General features: G+C 39.9%; 1 protein-coding gene and 1 long non-coding RNA gene across 2 annotated transcripts in view; one reads left to right on the top strand and one right to left on the bottom strand.

Moving 5' to 3' along the window:
* LOC131105948 (uncharacterized) overlaps positions 1-15240 on the bottom strand; it is a 100143-nt gene that overhangs the window by 51862 nt on the left and 33041 nt on the right. The gene's annotated exons all lie outside the window — the stretch shown is intronic.
* LOC131105943 (plexin-A2-like) overlaps positions 1-15240 on the top strand; it is a 93570-nt gene that overhangs the window by 69298 nt on the left and 9032 nt on the right. The window contains exons 16-23 of the mRNA XM_058054500.1: positions 137-304; positions 3590-3683; positions 6445-6684; positions 7818-7961; positions 9019-9253; positions 9846-9988; positions 11563-11831; positions 13751-13817. Coding sequence (XP_057910483.1) covers positions 137-304; positions 3590-3683; positions 6445-6684; positions 7818-7961; positions 9019-9253; positions 9846-9988; positions 11563-11831; positions 13751-13817 — 1360 coding nt within the window. The remainder of the gene's footprint in view (positions 1-136; positions 305-3589; positions 3684-6444; positions 6685-7817; positions 7962-9018; positions 9254-9845; positions 9989-11562; positions 11832-13750; positions 13818-15240) is intronic.

Below are 15240 nucleotides of genomic sequence, written 5' to 3'. Positions count from 1 at the left end.
GTCAGTAATATGGCCGAGATGGGACAGGCTATAATGACGCCTCTGCCCACACATGCTACGCTCATCATATCCAAGTGAAGCCAAGGTTTTGCAATCAAACACGGAATTAAATCCTTCATTCCTGTGACTCCCATAGGAGGACCACTTCAGAGATTGTTTGCTTCTCGGCTCCGTCTGTGACTGGAGCGGGACAAGTGCAAGTCAGTCTGAGGGTGGACCGGGCAAGGGCTCCAGGTAGTCTGTCCTTTGAGTACATAGAAGACCCCACTGTCCAGCGTATTGAGCCGCTATGGAGCATTACAAGGTAATTGGAATTTGTATTGTTGCTGTTTGATACAATACATTACAGATTCAGTAGCAAAAAAAGCTTTATAAGCATACACTACAAAAACAATTACAATATATGTTATCTATCTCTCTGTGTTTTATGATGTTATGTCTAACTGATGTCAGTTTGTGTAATTTTGTCTTTAATAACAGGTTCTTACAAATAGAACTGTACTGCAAAAAAGGTAAATTAAAATTAAAATTAAAATTAAAATTAAAATTAAAATTAAAATTAAAATTAAAATTAAAATTAAAATTAAAATTAAAATTAAAATTAAAATTAAAATTAAAATTAAAATTAAAATTAAAATTAATTAAAAAAACTTGGTATGGTATGGTCATATCACCTCGTACTTCGGTACGTGACAAAAATAAAATTAAGAAAAAAAACTTACTATATTAGGAAAGCAGGAAGTGAACAAATGCCCCAGGCCATCGATACATCGTTATTGTTGAGCCCTGATATATCACTATATTGACACTTACTATGGTACCCATTATGTCATTGGATGGTCATATCACCTCGTACTTCGGTACGAGGTACATTATTTAAAAAAAAACAACAAAAAAAACTTAAAATGTATTATGGAAAGCAGGAAGTGAACAAATGTAACAGTTACTGATTGTAAAAGTACCAGATGGAGGGGTAGGATTTAATAAGCTTTGCTTCTTCCTACTCCTTTTGGACATGTGGAACTGTGAACTGATTATGTGATGCATTCAATTGTAATCTGATGCATGTTCAAATGAAATAAAACCATTACCATTACAAAGAAATATTCAGTAGTTACCAGCCTTGGGTGTCGTTTTGGTGTGTAAAACGAGGTACTAAGATAAATAGTTGAGTACTCCACTTCCCTGCTTCAGAGTCTTGCGACTTTAGAGAAGTTATGGGGAATCAGTTTACCTCAGATGAGCCAAAATTCAGGAGCACCTTGCACAAAAGGTATTTGCCAGCAATGCTTGCAGGCTAACTACTAATTTTAGTCGTGAAATGTTTCATGAATGGTTGTAGCTTTGTGAGGGGCTCCCGCAACTCATGTTTACATGCTGAATATGCTGTTTAATTAGAAGAGCACGCTGTAATGAATGCAAGGCAAATTTAAAGGGCCCCAGGTCGTTCAGAGGCGCTAAACAAATATGAGTTGGTTTACGGAGATGAGTCAGACTTGCAGTCTCATTTCTTGGAATTCAAAGTGCATATTGAAGCGCATTAGCCGAGGTTTACTGTCAGAACCCTCGATTGGATGTGTGCTCGTCACTTTAGGATGGATGGTACAAAGTCACTGCTTCGAAATCAAACTGTCAATGCAGTCTCTGCTCAGCACATCCTTCTGGTGTGTTGACAAGTTTCAGTTCATAGCGCAAGTTAAATACTGACTACTTTTTTATGCTCCTTATTTGAAAAAAGTCTGTGAAAATTACTCCTGCTATTTGTGTCAGTTTAGTGTATATTCTTTTTACAAGGCGATGTCACCCATTTTCATGCGCTTTAACAGTGGAAAACCTTCTAAATGTTTGCAGCAGATATGACATCAGATGTATAGCATATGATGCTCTGTTAATGCAAAGAGCCAGGATTTGTCCAAGAAAAACTATACATTAAAAGCTCATTTCTAATTATTTAACCCTTAGATGCACGAGTGACTGGACCCTACACTCTTCCATAAGTGGGTGAAAAATGACTCATACTAGAATCAATGCGTTTTTATGCCAATTTTGCCATTTTGGTTAGGAATAATCACTTGTATGATATTTAGTATTATATTTAGGAGTTGATAAGTTGATAAGAATCAAAGGTTAATATTGGATTCCATAGAAAATGCATGCAGGTCATTTTTGACCCACTTATGGAAGGTTGGGGTAGAAACACAAAAACAAAAATTTCTTAAAATGTATAAAAGTTAAAAATGTGAATGGCATGATATCAAAAACATGTTTTTTGAGGAATACCTGGAATATGAAATTATAAAAAAATTTCATTACAAAGATATTTCAAGAAAACAACCTGACCGGGTCATTTTTGAACCACTTATGGAAGGTTGGGGTAGTAACACAAAAACAAAAATTTCTTAAAATGTATAAAAGGTAAGTTAAAAATGTGAATGGCATGATATCAAAAAGGAGTTTTTTTCAATTTTCATTTCAAAGATATTTCAAGAAAACAACCTGACCAGGTCATTTTTGACCCACTTATGGAAGGTTAGGTTAGTAACACAAAAACAAAAATTTCTTAAAATGTATAAAAGGCAAGTTAAAAATGTGAATGGCATGATATCAAAAACGGGTTTTTTGAGGAATACCTGGAATATGAAATGATAAAAAATTTTCATTACAAAAAGATATTTCAAGAAAACAACCTGACCGGGTCATTTTTGACCCACTTATGGAAGGTTGGAGTAGTAACACAAAAACAAAAATTTCTTAAAATGTATAAAAGGTAAGTTAAAAATGTGAATGGCATGATATCAAAAACATGTTTTTTGAGGAATACCTGGAATATGAAATGATAAAAAAAATTTAATTACGAAGATATTTCAAGAAAACAACCTGACTGGGTCATTTTTGACCCACTTATGCATCTAAGGGTTAATGACTCATGTCAAAAAGATCTAAGAAGGATTAGGAAATGCAGCATAAGATAACAGACATCGCTTAATTGAGATTCAGGTGGGACTGTCAGTCAGTGTGTCCCTGCAGATAAGGACTACAGAGAGAGAGAACGCGGCCTATAACCAAGTGACAGGACGAGCTTTACGGAGCTGCAATCTCCTGTCGATGTCTCATCATGGATGCATTCGTCCCACCAAGAGTCTGTACAAGCTTAGCTAGCCTTTGAAGTGCCAGCAAACAAGGTTCGGCGCGCTGTCAGAGTGGACATGGAAATTCTCCTCTCAGCTTAAGTTTTCACGGCACAGCACAGGTTATGCCAAGATCACAGCATTCCGTTCATTGTAGTCTCATCTGGGTAAGATACGTAAACAAGCAGCTCCGGAATTCTTGCTATTCCAGCCTCAAAGTCACGGCTGAATACAAAAATAGGAGCCAGCTGGTTTCCCCCGTTTGATCCGGCACCCCCGCCCAATAACAAAGAGTGCAACGCCTTGCCAGCTTCTCCAAAGTCTATTCCTGAAGCCTCTCTGGAAAACGTCAGGTTACAAAGCTCCATCTGCGTTTGTTACACTAATTAAAACATGGGGATGAATCGGTTTGATGCTGTGTGCCTCTGATCAATAATCCGTGCTCTTTCCCTTCGACATAGCGGCCACACCACGCTGACTGTTACCGGGACCAACCTGGATGTTGTTCAGGAGCCGCGAGTCCGAGTCAAATATGGCGGCCACGAGTCTGTCAATGTGAGTGTGACATCCAATAATGTGCTGCACTAAACCTCTGATGAAGTTGTTTACTGTTTGATCAATGACGGCTGGGATCCAAGCAGGTGGGAGATTACCTGCGAACCCTGACTTTTAACACAGTGATACGCTTGTTATTCATTTTTAGCCAACAATCCATCTCACTGGACCTAAAGCTACCTCCAGCAATGTTAGCAGTACTCGCCTATCCCAGCTGTCTTCAGATGAGAGGCGTGGTTCGTGGACTGGTTGCCAGCCAATCACAGGGCACATATAGACAAACAACCATTCACACTCACATTCATACCTATGGACAATTTGGAGTCTCCAATTAACCTAGCATGTTTTTGCGGAGTACCAGGCACGCACGGGGAGAACATGCAAATTCCACACAGAGATGCCCGAGCAGGGAATCGAACCCGTGCTGTGGGGCCGGCAACCACTCCACCACCGTGCAGCCACATAAGCAATTAGAAACTTAAAACTTAAAAAACTAAAAAAAAAATAAGTTGACTCAACTTAAAAAAAATTGTAACCTCGCAGCCTTAAAATTTGGATTAAATCTAGCAAATTATTTCAACTCACAACGAAGTTTCTTCAACTTAAAAGATCAAGTTCAAGTGACTTATTGCTTTGTTTTGGGAACTTCCTTTATTAGGTCAAATAAACAAATATTTTTGTTGTATCAACAATAGAACTCAAGTAATCTCAACTCACTTTTGATTTAGTTTAACTAATTAGCTCAAGTAAATTCAATAAACACAATTAAATTGAAATTAATTGAAATGATTTGCTAACCTGATTTGAAAATGAGTTGAGATTACTTGAATTACATTGTTGATACAACCAAAATATTTGGTTATTTGACCTAAAAAATTAAGTTCCCACAACAACTCAATAAGTCACGTGAACTTGGTCTTTTAGGTTGGAGAAACTTACTTGTGTGTTGAAATTACCTGAAATAATTTGCTAGATTTAATCAAAATTTTAAGTTGAGTCAACTTGGAATTTTTTACAGAATGTATCAGTTTCTTAAATGCAGTAGTCGGGGTTGAAATCTGACACAAATCATAACAACAAGAAATGCCATGTTAAATCAACTATTTGGTTACAAAACAATAGGCTACCAAACAGAAATTTGGATTAAAGTCAAAAAATGTCTGGAACAATTTTTCAATTTTTTTGTAATAATCCATTGAACATAATAATGAAGCTGTACATAAGAATTATGCAGAAGGTCATGAAAAGAGTTTTTCCAGAACAGTTCATTTCTATGTGCTTTAGAAATACAACAGAAGAAGTGGACGCCTAATCCAATATGGAAGGTGGTTGGTTTTCCAATAGTAGAGAATATTAGTTCCTTGTAACTCCAAGGCAGCCACAATGGAGTCTGAAGGATCTATAGACTCTACCTCTTGACGTATATCCAACAGTTATCATTACCAGCCACACAAAACGTAGTGAAACAAGAAAAACAAGCAGAAAATGTCAGATAAGGAGCAAACTGAGCTCTAATGCATGTAGACAGAGCTGCCCTCTGAGCCAATTAAATGGTGTGTTAATGATGACTGTACGGGATTTGAGCCGCTCAATTAAAACAGCAGTTTGACAGAACCGCTGGCAGCACTGCGATCTGAGAGCAGGAGAGAAAGAGAAAGGGGTTTAAAGTTGACCTTTGACACAAATCAGCTGCCGAGAAAGAGGGTCACTGGCGAATTTAATGAGGGCAGCAATTCAAATCATAAATATCTAAAAACGTAGCGTTGAACGAATAAATTACAAAGGCAAGGACTTGAAAATCACTCTGGGCAAAAACTGAGATAAAAACGCTTTGACGATTAGAATTCAGCTTGGAGCTGGTGAAACTTTAAGGTCAGGTTGATTTTGAGGAGTTTAAGCAACTTTCACAAAAAAAGGGAACTCTATCCATCCATCCATCCATCCATTCATTTTCGATGCCGCTTATCCTTATCCGGGGGTACACTGGAGCCTATCCCAGCTGACGTCAGGTGAGAGGTGGTGACTGGGCAGGGCACATATAGACAAACAATTATTCACGCTCACGTTCATACCTATGGACAAACACAGTAAGTCACCTTAAACACTACACGACCGCTCAAACGTTTGGGATCACGTGCAAATTTTTTTGTTTTCCAAAGAAAAACAAATTTTCATGCATTTCACAAACGATTTTTTTCCATTTAATAAACAATTAAAATGAATCAGATGATTTTCAAAGAACGATTTACATTTTTGCATAGAGGCCTACTATCAACAACTGTCAGTCCTCTGCATCAATCTCCTGGTATGGCTGCTAATCCAAGTTCATCATTTTATAAGGCTAATAGATGATTAGAAAAGCCATCTAAAAAAATCTAAACTAAAACTAAAATCTCTTACCATGCTGTTAACTACTCCCTTCACAAACTGGGTCTAACAAGGACATAAAAACGATGCACAACTGTGCAAGAAGACAAATATCTGAGAGTGTGTAGTTTAAGACAAAGACGCCTCACAGGTTGTCACCTGGCAGCTGCACTAAATAGTAGCCGTCAAACACCAGTGTCAGTATCAACAGTGAAGCGGCCACTTCAGGATGCTGGACTTCATAGCAGGACTGCCAAAAAAATGTGTGATCCCAAACTTTTGAGCGGTCATGTATATATAAAGGATTATAGGATGGTTTTAATCGCAATTTCAATCGGGTCAACATGAATTTTGACGAATATCCTCCTATAACTTTAATCTGACTTGTGTACAGGTATGCAAGGTGCTCAACACGACCACCATCAGCTGCTTTGCCCCGTCACTGCAATCAGACTACAACGGCCAACAGGAGAGCATCAAGCATGTGGACGAGTTTGGCTTCGTTTTCAACAATGTCCAAGCTCTGCTCACCTACAGCAACACCAGCTTTGTCTACTATCCCAACCCCTACCTGGAGCCACTCAGCCTCTCGGGCATCCTGGAGCAGAAACCGGGTGCTCCCATCATCCTAAAAGTACATTATCTGCTCATAAGGCTTGACATTTGATGATATACCGTACATACTGTAATTATACTGTGGATGCTGGGTGTTTATAAACGACAGGAGAGGATAGGTCATTAATAGGAATCAGGCAATAATTCATTTATTCATTTTCTACCGCTTTTTCCTCACGAGGATCGCAAGGAGTGCTGGAGCCTATCCCAGCTGTCTTCGGGCGAGAGGCGGGGTACACCCTAGACTGGTCGCCAGCCAATCACAGGGCACATTCATACCTATGGACAATTTGGAGTCGCCAATTAACCTAGCATGTTTTTGGAATGTGGGAGGAAACCGGAGTACCGGAGAAAACCCACGCATGCACGGGGAGAACATGCAAACTCCACACAGAGATGGCCGAGGGTGGGATTGAACCTTAGTCTCCTAGCTGTGAGGTCTAACGCGCTAACCACTCGACCGCTGGGCAATAATTCAATAATTATTAAATAATGCAAGTTGTATTTTACTGAAAAAACAGGAGGTTGCCCACAGCCACAGCTATTAATGCCGTATTTGTCTACTTGGTTCTATAACGTTCAACTAGGTGACTAACATTTACAGTACATGATGCTGAAGAGTTTATTTTCCATTCCAAAAATAAAAAAAGTAGGCCTTGTGTATCTGTAACATAAATATTGACCGATTAAGTGCTTTATTTAAATCACCACTGACAGTAAAGGCCCAAAGATGTGTATATTCCTGGAACATCAAAGTGTCCTTCCTTGGATCAATAAATCTAATCCCATTAAGTCATCTTCCATTCATGTTTCAGGCTCACAACATAATTGGCTGCTTGGACTGTACATCACATCTCTACGCAAACAGCCTCCTTGAGTAGACCACTAATGACTAGTCGTTTTTAATTTTGTTCCTCCTTGCTAGCAACAGAAGCAGATTCTGTGGTTTACTGTTTTGCAACATTTTTCGACAAAATTTGCATGGTAATTATTTAATTGACAACGCAACACGTATCAATATGCAAATTAAAGTGGCTTTCATTTTGCAAAATGGGATAATGCATTTCATCAGTAATTAAGTTAGCACTTGCTGCACACTGAAAAAAGTCTGCCATTTTTCAGCATTTTGTTTTGTATCTCCTGACAACGCAGGGCCGTAACCTGGTACCATCAGCATCTGGCGGGGCGAGGTTGAACTACACCGTGTTGATCGGAGACACGCCCTGTATCCTCACAGTGTCCGACACACAGTTACTCTGCGAGCCGCCCAACCTCACCGGCCAGCACAAAGTCCTGGTCAGTGTAATCTAACGGGTCTCTCTATGTCTGTCGTCAAATCTGATGTGTCCTGCACGGATGTGGGTCAGCACTTATTTGTGTCGTGTATGTGTGTGTTTTGTGGGTCAGTGACAGGCTTTGTGTCTGTCATTGTGTGTCGTTCATGGTTGGATAGCTAGCCAATTATAACAGCACTCTGCTGTGTAGAATTATTGACGGGCGTACTTGCACAAATTGGAAAAATACAACAAAACACATCTCTTAGGCCAAATACATTGTATTGTTAGTCTCCAACTACAGCATCTTAAATATGGTAATGGTTTTATTTCATTTGAACATCAAATTACAATTGAATGCATCACATAATCAGTTCACAGTTCCACATGTCTAAAAGGAGTAGGAAGAAGCAAAGCTTATTAAATCCTACCCCTCCATCTGGTACTTTTACAATCAGTAACTGTTTGTCGTAACATTTGTTCACTTCCTGCTTTCCATAATACAGTTTAAGGTTGTTTTTTTTAATTAAGTAATTAAGTCATTTTAACTTTTTTAAGAACTTTGAGTAAGCATAACTTCATTTATTTAAGTACTTTGAACATTCCGGTTTACAGTATAGTAGGCAGCTCAACTGATTAATATTTGGTATATTTTCATATAGTGTATTTTTGGTAACATTTTAATAAAATTTTTATTAAATCCTACCCCTCCATCTGGTACTTTTACAATCAGTAACTGTTACATTTGTTCACTTCCTGCTTTCCATAATACAGTTTAAGTATATATTTTTTTAAATAATGTACCTCGTACCGAAGTATGCCCCTGAATATGGATTTTTAGAAATTATACTATAAGGAGCTTATAGGCCTTGGGAAAATATTGGTTCAGACGTTATTGTTTCACAAGGACCCTATTGATTAGGATCAATATCCTAGTATCTGAGGTCAGAATCCTTGTTTCAAAACTAATTTTCACCTGATTGTTTTCAAATCAATATGTTTCAGACAAACATTCAAGGATTATTGACTTCCAATGAAATCTAACCTATATGATTTTCCTTTTGTCTTCTAATGACAAGGTCCAAGTGGGAGGACTCCATATTTCTCCGGGAGAAGTCCACATCCGGTCCGACAGCCTCCTCACACTCCCAGCCATCATGAGCATCACAGCCGGAGGAGGGCTGCTTCTCGTGGTGGTGGTCATCGTTCTGCTCGCCTACAGACGGAAGTCGCATGAAAATGACCTCACTCTCAAGCGCCTGCAGCTGCAGATGGATAATCTGGAATCTCGCGTGGCTTTGGAGTGCAAGGAAGGTGAGGATAGTGGATTCGATCATCGTTTATCCAGGATGAGGCAGATGGGCTAACTACAACTCCACCGTGTTGCCCCCTCGGTAATGTAGTGATTCACAAAAATGACTTGTGTGGGATCAGTTGCCAATACGCTCTTCAAAATCAGTCTGGTATTGACTGACAATCAGCCCAAGTTCTGATTCTCTTTTTGTCCTATGATGCGTTTAATGCGTTAAAAATTGATAGTCTAGCTAGGGATATTAAAATGTAAATTAAATTTTTTTTTAAATTATTTAAAAAAAACTAAAAAAAAAAAAAAACCAAAATAAAGAAATAAAAAAATTAAAAAATTAAAAAATAAATTAAAAACCTTAAACTATATTATGGAAAGCAGGAAGTGAACAAATGTACCAGTTACTGATTGTAAAAGTACCAGATGGAGGGGTAGGATTTAATAAGCTTTGCTTCTTCCTACTCCTTTTGGACATGTGGAACTGTGAACTGATTATGTGATGCATTCAATTGTAATCTGGTGCATGATCAAATGAAATTAAACCATTACCATATTATTTTTTATGAGATAAAACTAAATGTATTTCTGTCCTTTGTGAAGCTTTCGCTGAGCTGCAGACCGACATCAACGAGCTAACGAGCGACCTGGACCGCGCTGGCATCCCTTACCTGGACTACCGCACTTACGCAATGAGGGTTCTCTTTCCTGGCATCGACGACCACCCGGTGCTCAGAGAACTGGAGGTGAGAGAAGGGCAGCAATACCCGATGTATCCTTGGCTGTCAAAGCGCTGTCAAACAGAGCAGCGTGAGCAAATGCTAGCTGGAGCTCGGTGGTATGACTTGGGTTGGTTTCATGCTGCAGCAGCTGGCGGAATTTGCTGCCTCGGTGGCTCTCAGCAGTGCAGTCAGACCAGTCACTGTGACTGCCAGTTCATCTCATCTCAAAACTTTTTCACATTTTTATAGCCGTTTTAAAGAAGAGCTTGATAGCCAGTATTTTTTCCTATAATGTCCCATTTGTTCATTTTCATGGCTGTCCTTGGAACAACTGAGTTCATTTTAAATGACACATTATTTGCCATAATGAGTCGTACCCTCCACTTCCACCTGGGAACTAAAACCACCAAGGTTGTCTTCTTTAGCGTCACAATTGAATAGCCTCGTAATTCTTTCATCACACACTTAATCAGTCTCTCTCTCTTTCGTTGTTGCTCTCAGAGTGACTTCTGTCATGTGGCAAATTAGCCATTTTGCTTGAGCTGCCCTCTTCATCACATACAGTAGTAGTCTACTTTCCTTTTCAATCCAGTTTGGGATAGTAGATGGTTGGTGTTCCAAGCTGAAGTTGAAGTAATTCTACCCTTGATCAAGCTTACTTAATATTTGTCAGATCCAAACACAATCGCGGCGTGAGACTTCAAAATGTGACATTAGCTTCCACTTCACTATGCCATGAAGCTGCGCTCTAAGCATCATGGGGAATGCAGTTTTTAAGCCATAAATTGGGTTCAAAATGGGTTCAAACCGGGAGAAAAAAGTAGCAACTTATGCACCGGAAATTTCATTCAATCATTCATTTTCAACCGCTTATTCTCACAAGGGTCGCAGGGGATGCTGGAGCCTATCCCAGCTGTCTTTGGGCGAGAGGCGGGGTACACCCTGGACTGGTGGCCAGCCAATCACAGGGCACATATAGACAAACAACCATTCACACTCACATTCATACCTATGGACAATTTGGAGTCGCTAATTAACCTAGCATGTTTTTGGAATGTGGGAAGAAACCGGGAAGAACATGCAAACTCCACACAGAGATGGCCGAGAGTGTAGTTGAACTCGGTTCTCCGAGCGCTGAGGCCTGCGCGCTAACCACTCATCCGCCGTGCAGCCAAAACCAAAACAATCATTCATTCATTCATTTTCAACCGCTTATCCTCACAAGGGTCGCAGGGGTGCTGGAGCCTATTCCAGCTGACTTCGAGTGAGAGGCGGGTTACACCCTGGACTGGTCGCCAGCCAATCATAGGGCACATATAGACAAACAACCATTCACACTCACATTCATACCTATGGACAATTTGTCGCCAATTAACCTAGCATGTTTTTGGAATGTGGGAGGAAACCGGAGTACCCGGAGAAAACCCACGCATGCACGGCAAGAACATGCAAACTCCACACAGAGATGCAATGACAAGTCTGTATTTCAGCTGATGACTAACCGCCATTCTTCCATGATCTGTTCCGTCTGTGGTCAAACACTTGTTCACACAATCATGCCCTTTTATCTAACAAGCATGATGAAATGATGTACGCAGGTGCCGGGGAGCGGACAGGCAGGCGTGGAGAAAGCCTTGAAGCAGTTTGCACAGCTGGTGAACAACAAAGTCTTCCTCCTGACGTTCATCCGCACGCTGGAGTTGCAGCGTTCATTCTCCATGCGGGACCGCGGCTACGTGGCGTCGCTTATCATGACGGCTCTGCAGGGGCGGTTGGAGTACGCCACGGACATCCTCAAGCACCTGCTCTCAGACCTGATCGAACGCAACCTGGAGAGCAAGAACCACCCAAAACTGCTCCTACGGAGGTAAACCTTGCCAATACGAAAAAGAGGGTGAATTTCTGCACTAAACTTTGTCTCCTTCAAATGCAATTAAAGCAGAAGAGATAAGGAGTGCAGCAGGAGGACACAATGTTAGCAACACTGGATAAAACCCGACTGAAGCTTCTTTTTTTATTTTTTTCCTAGGGTACATAGTATCATGTCCATGAGGAAGGTTTTTACTTCATGACATCATGAAAGCCACAACTTCAAAAGCAACCATTTGAGCGCCGCTTCTCTCAAAAGAGGAGCGGGAGAAGATTTGGTGCTCATGAACAGACTCAAGCGACACATACGTATGACTGGTAGAACATCAATTTGACATTTTACTGTCATTTTGGTATCAGTAGCCACGTATACATGGACCCAAATATTCCAATTGCATTCGGTTTATTTGCTCAAATGGAAAAAATGTAACCTTTGTATACACCTCATTCCGAAAGAAAAGTGCCAATCCGAATGAATATGTAATGGGATTCACAGGGGTGGAATATTCCTTTCCCCAATCCGATTGAGGTATCTTGTACCCGCTCAAACGGAAAGTTGTCAGGGTGCATTCTTCTTTGTGGTGTTTTTCTTCTTCTGTTGTTTTCTTCATTCATTCATTAATTCATTTTCGACCGCTTTTCCTCACGAGGGTCGCAGGGGTGCTGGAGCCTATCCCAGCTGTCTTCACGCGAGAGGCGGGGTACACCCTGGACTGGTGGCCAGCCAATCACAGGGCACATATAGACAAACAACCATTCACACTCACATTCATACCTATGGACAATTTGGAGTCGCCAATTAACCTAGCATGTTTTTGGAATGTGGGAGGAAACCGGAGTACCCGGAGAAAACCCACGCATGCACGGGGAGAACATGCAACCGTCTTGTTTATATGTGCCCTGTGATTGGCTGGCCACTAGTCCAGGGTGTACCCCGCCTCTCGCCCGGAGACAGTTGGGATAGGCTCCAGCACCCCCCGCAACCCTCTTGAGGAAAAAGCAGTAGAAAATGAGTGAATGAATGAATTCATCATGGACGTCATGAATAGGATTTTTGTCAATTTTAAAGAAGCGGATACGATGTAGGATATTCTAACGTGAGCCATAATTGGATTCAAAACTGCCTCGATCCGGTCAGCACCGCTTATCTCCCAGCATAGATAATTCATCATGCATTGTTCTTTCCAGTCCAGGCACTGTGTCCATGCACATCTGATGGATGAGTAACTAGGTCAGTTTCAGGCAAGCTCTCCTCTCTACAGCGGTGTCAAACCGCCATTCTGAACCTGAAACGCGGGGCGCCTGAGCAGACAGGTGAAAGACACTGACGGTTAGAGTGACGGAAAGAAGAGTAAGGGCAGACTGGAACAGGATGAGAACCTAATGGAGGAGAGCAAGTACAGAGACGGCAGAGTCCTTGTCAGTCTCGCTTATCTTCTGTGTGCCACTCATGAAATATTCGTCCGTTTTTTTGGGTTTTTTTTCCAACAGCACCTTCTCTCTCGTATCTTTGGTTATTTCAAGATTGTTTTCCCGCCACCAGTGAGGCCGGCCTGCTGAAAGCTTAATGACTCGTTTCTTCACCACAAGGCTCCATCAACCTGAAGACGTGCTCATTAAACAGGAACAAACACGGCATGTGGAGACATCTGGGCACATGTTCAAGCGGTTGAGTGGCGACGCATAACCGCCACTCCTGCACATTGATGGCACTGCACACAAATAAGAAATAGAAACGCTAGGCACTCTTGCTCTTCTGAGCAATCAAGACAGGATGCCATTTTCCCCTCCGCATGTTATCTCTTTAGGCTCTTCTTTTTGAATTATATAATAATATATCTAATATATCGGGGGCACACAAGTTCTCCAGTGGATGTCTTCCACTTTCAAATGACACTCCATCCTCTTGTCTTGCAGAACAGAGTCAGTGGCGGAGAAGATGCTGACAAACTGGTTTGCCTTCTTGCTCCACAAATTTCTCAAGGTAAGAAATGGTAATTGTAATAGTAATGGTAATGGTTTTATTTCATGTGAACATGCATCAGATTACAATTGAATGCATCACATAATCAGTTCACAGTTCCACATGTCCAAAAGGAGTAGGAAGAAGCAAAGCTTATTAAATCCTACGTCTCCATCTGGTACTTTTACAATCAGTAACTGTTACATTTGTTCACTTCCTGCTTTCCTAATATAGTTTTTATAATTTAATATAAATGTTTTAATATAATTTTTTAATTATTTTTTTAATTTTTTATTTTTTTTTAATTTTTTAATTTTTTAATTTTTTAATTTTTTAATTTTTTAATTTTTTAATTTTTTAATTTTTTAATTTTTTAATTTTATGAATTATCCTGACTGACCTTTTTTGCAGTACATTTAGCAAGTGAAGATTGCTTTTGTAGTTATAACCCCATATTTCCACACAATAAGTAAGATATGGTAGAACCAGAGAGCAATAAAGAGTGTGAAGTGATTTCTGATTGAGAACAAATTTTGCTTTATTCAATATTGTTCACGTCACTCCAGCTTATGGGGTCAGGTTTGGGGACTTAATAACAGCGCCACGATGTAGTTTATTCGTCATAAAAATAATAGCACAAGCAACACAGTTGTGGTGCATGTTGTGACAAATTTTCACACTTTTATGTGCAGCGGTTCAGGAGAAGAAAAGTTATGCCATTGGATGTCCTCATTTTTTTACACAATTATGCCGTTTGACAGCGTAGCAGCGTGACGCATGCGAACCCACAATTATTCCTTTTCTCCTGAGGTTTGCAAACAAGAAACAAATGTATTTTAATCCTCTTAAAATGTCATGTTTTGTTTTCATTGTCTCTTCAATCCTGTTGGTCACAATTCTTAGTGTTTTAGTGTCTGACTCCACCTTTTATGTTATGAATTATTGCAAAATGTGCTCATGTATGGGGTCACTATTGTGGTTTGATGATGGAAATCCCAAAACTTGATACAAAGGGTCCGTGCTGCTTGGTTGCACAGTATGGTCATTTCACCTCGTACTTCGGTATGTGACAAAAAAATAAAAATTTAAAATTATATTAAAACATTTATATTAAAATTATATTAACTATATTAGGAAAGCAGGAAGTGAACAAATGTACCAGTTATTGTTTATAAAAGTACCAGATGGAGGGGTAGGATTTAATAAGCTTTGCTTCTTCCTACTCCTTTTGGACATGTGGAACTGTGAACTGATTATGTGATGCATTCAATTGTAATCTGATGCATGTTCAAATGAAATTAAACCATTACCATTACCAAAGTCAATGGTCTCTAAAATGCAAAGTCGTTGCCCATTATCCAATGACTATAAAACCTGTTTATCTGTATTACATGAATGGCAACGTGTTTTCTAAAGCAGTTTAACCACAACACATAGGGGGCGA

The sequence above is a fragment of the Doryrhamphus excisus genome, chromosome 18 (genome assembly GCF_030265055.1).
Source record: "Doryrhamphus excisus isolate RoL2022-K1 chromosome 18, RoL_Dexc_1.0, whole genome shotgun sequence".
Classification (NCBI taxonomy): domain Eukaryota; kingdom Metazoa; phylum Chordata; class Actinopteri; order Syngnathiformes; family Syngnathidae; genus Doryrhamphus; species Doryrhamphus excisus.
Note: the sequence above shows the minus strand (reverse complement) of the source record. Positions and strands in the feature narration are given on the sequence as shown.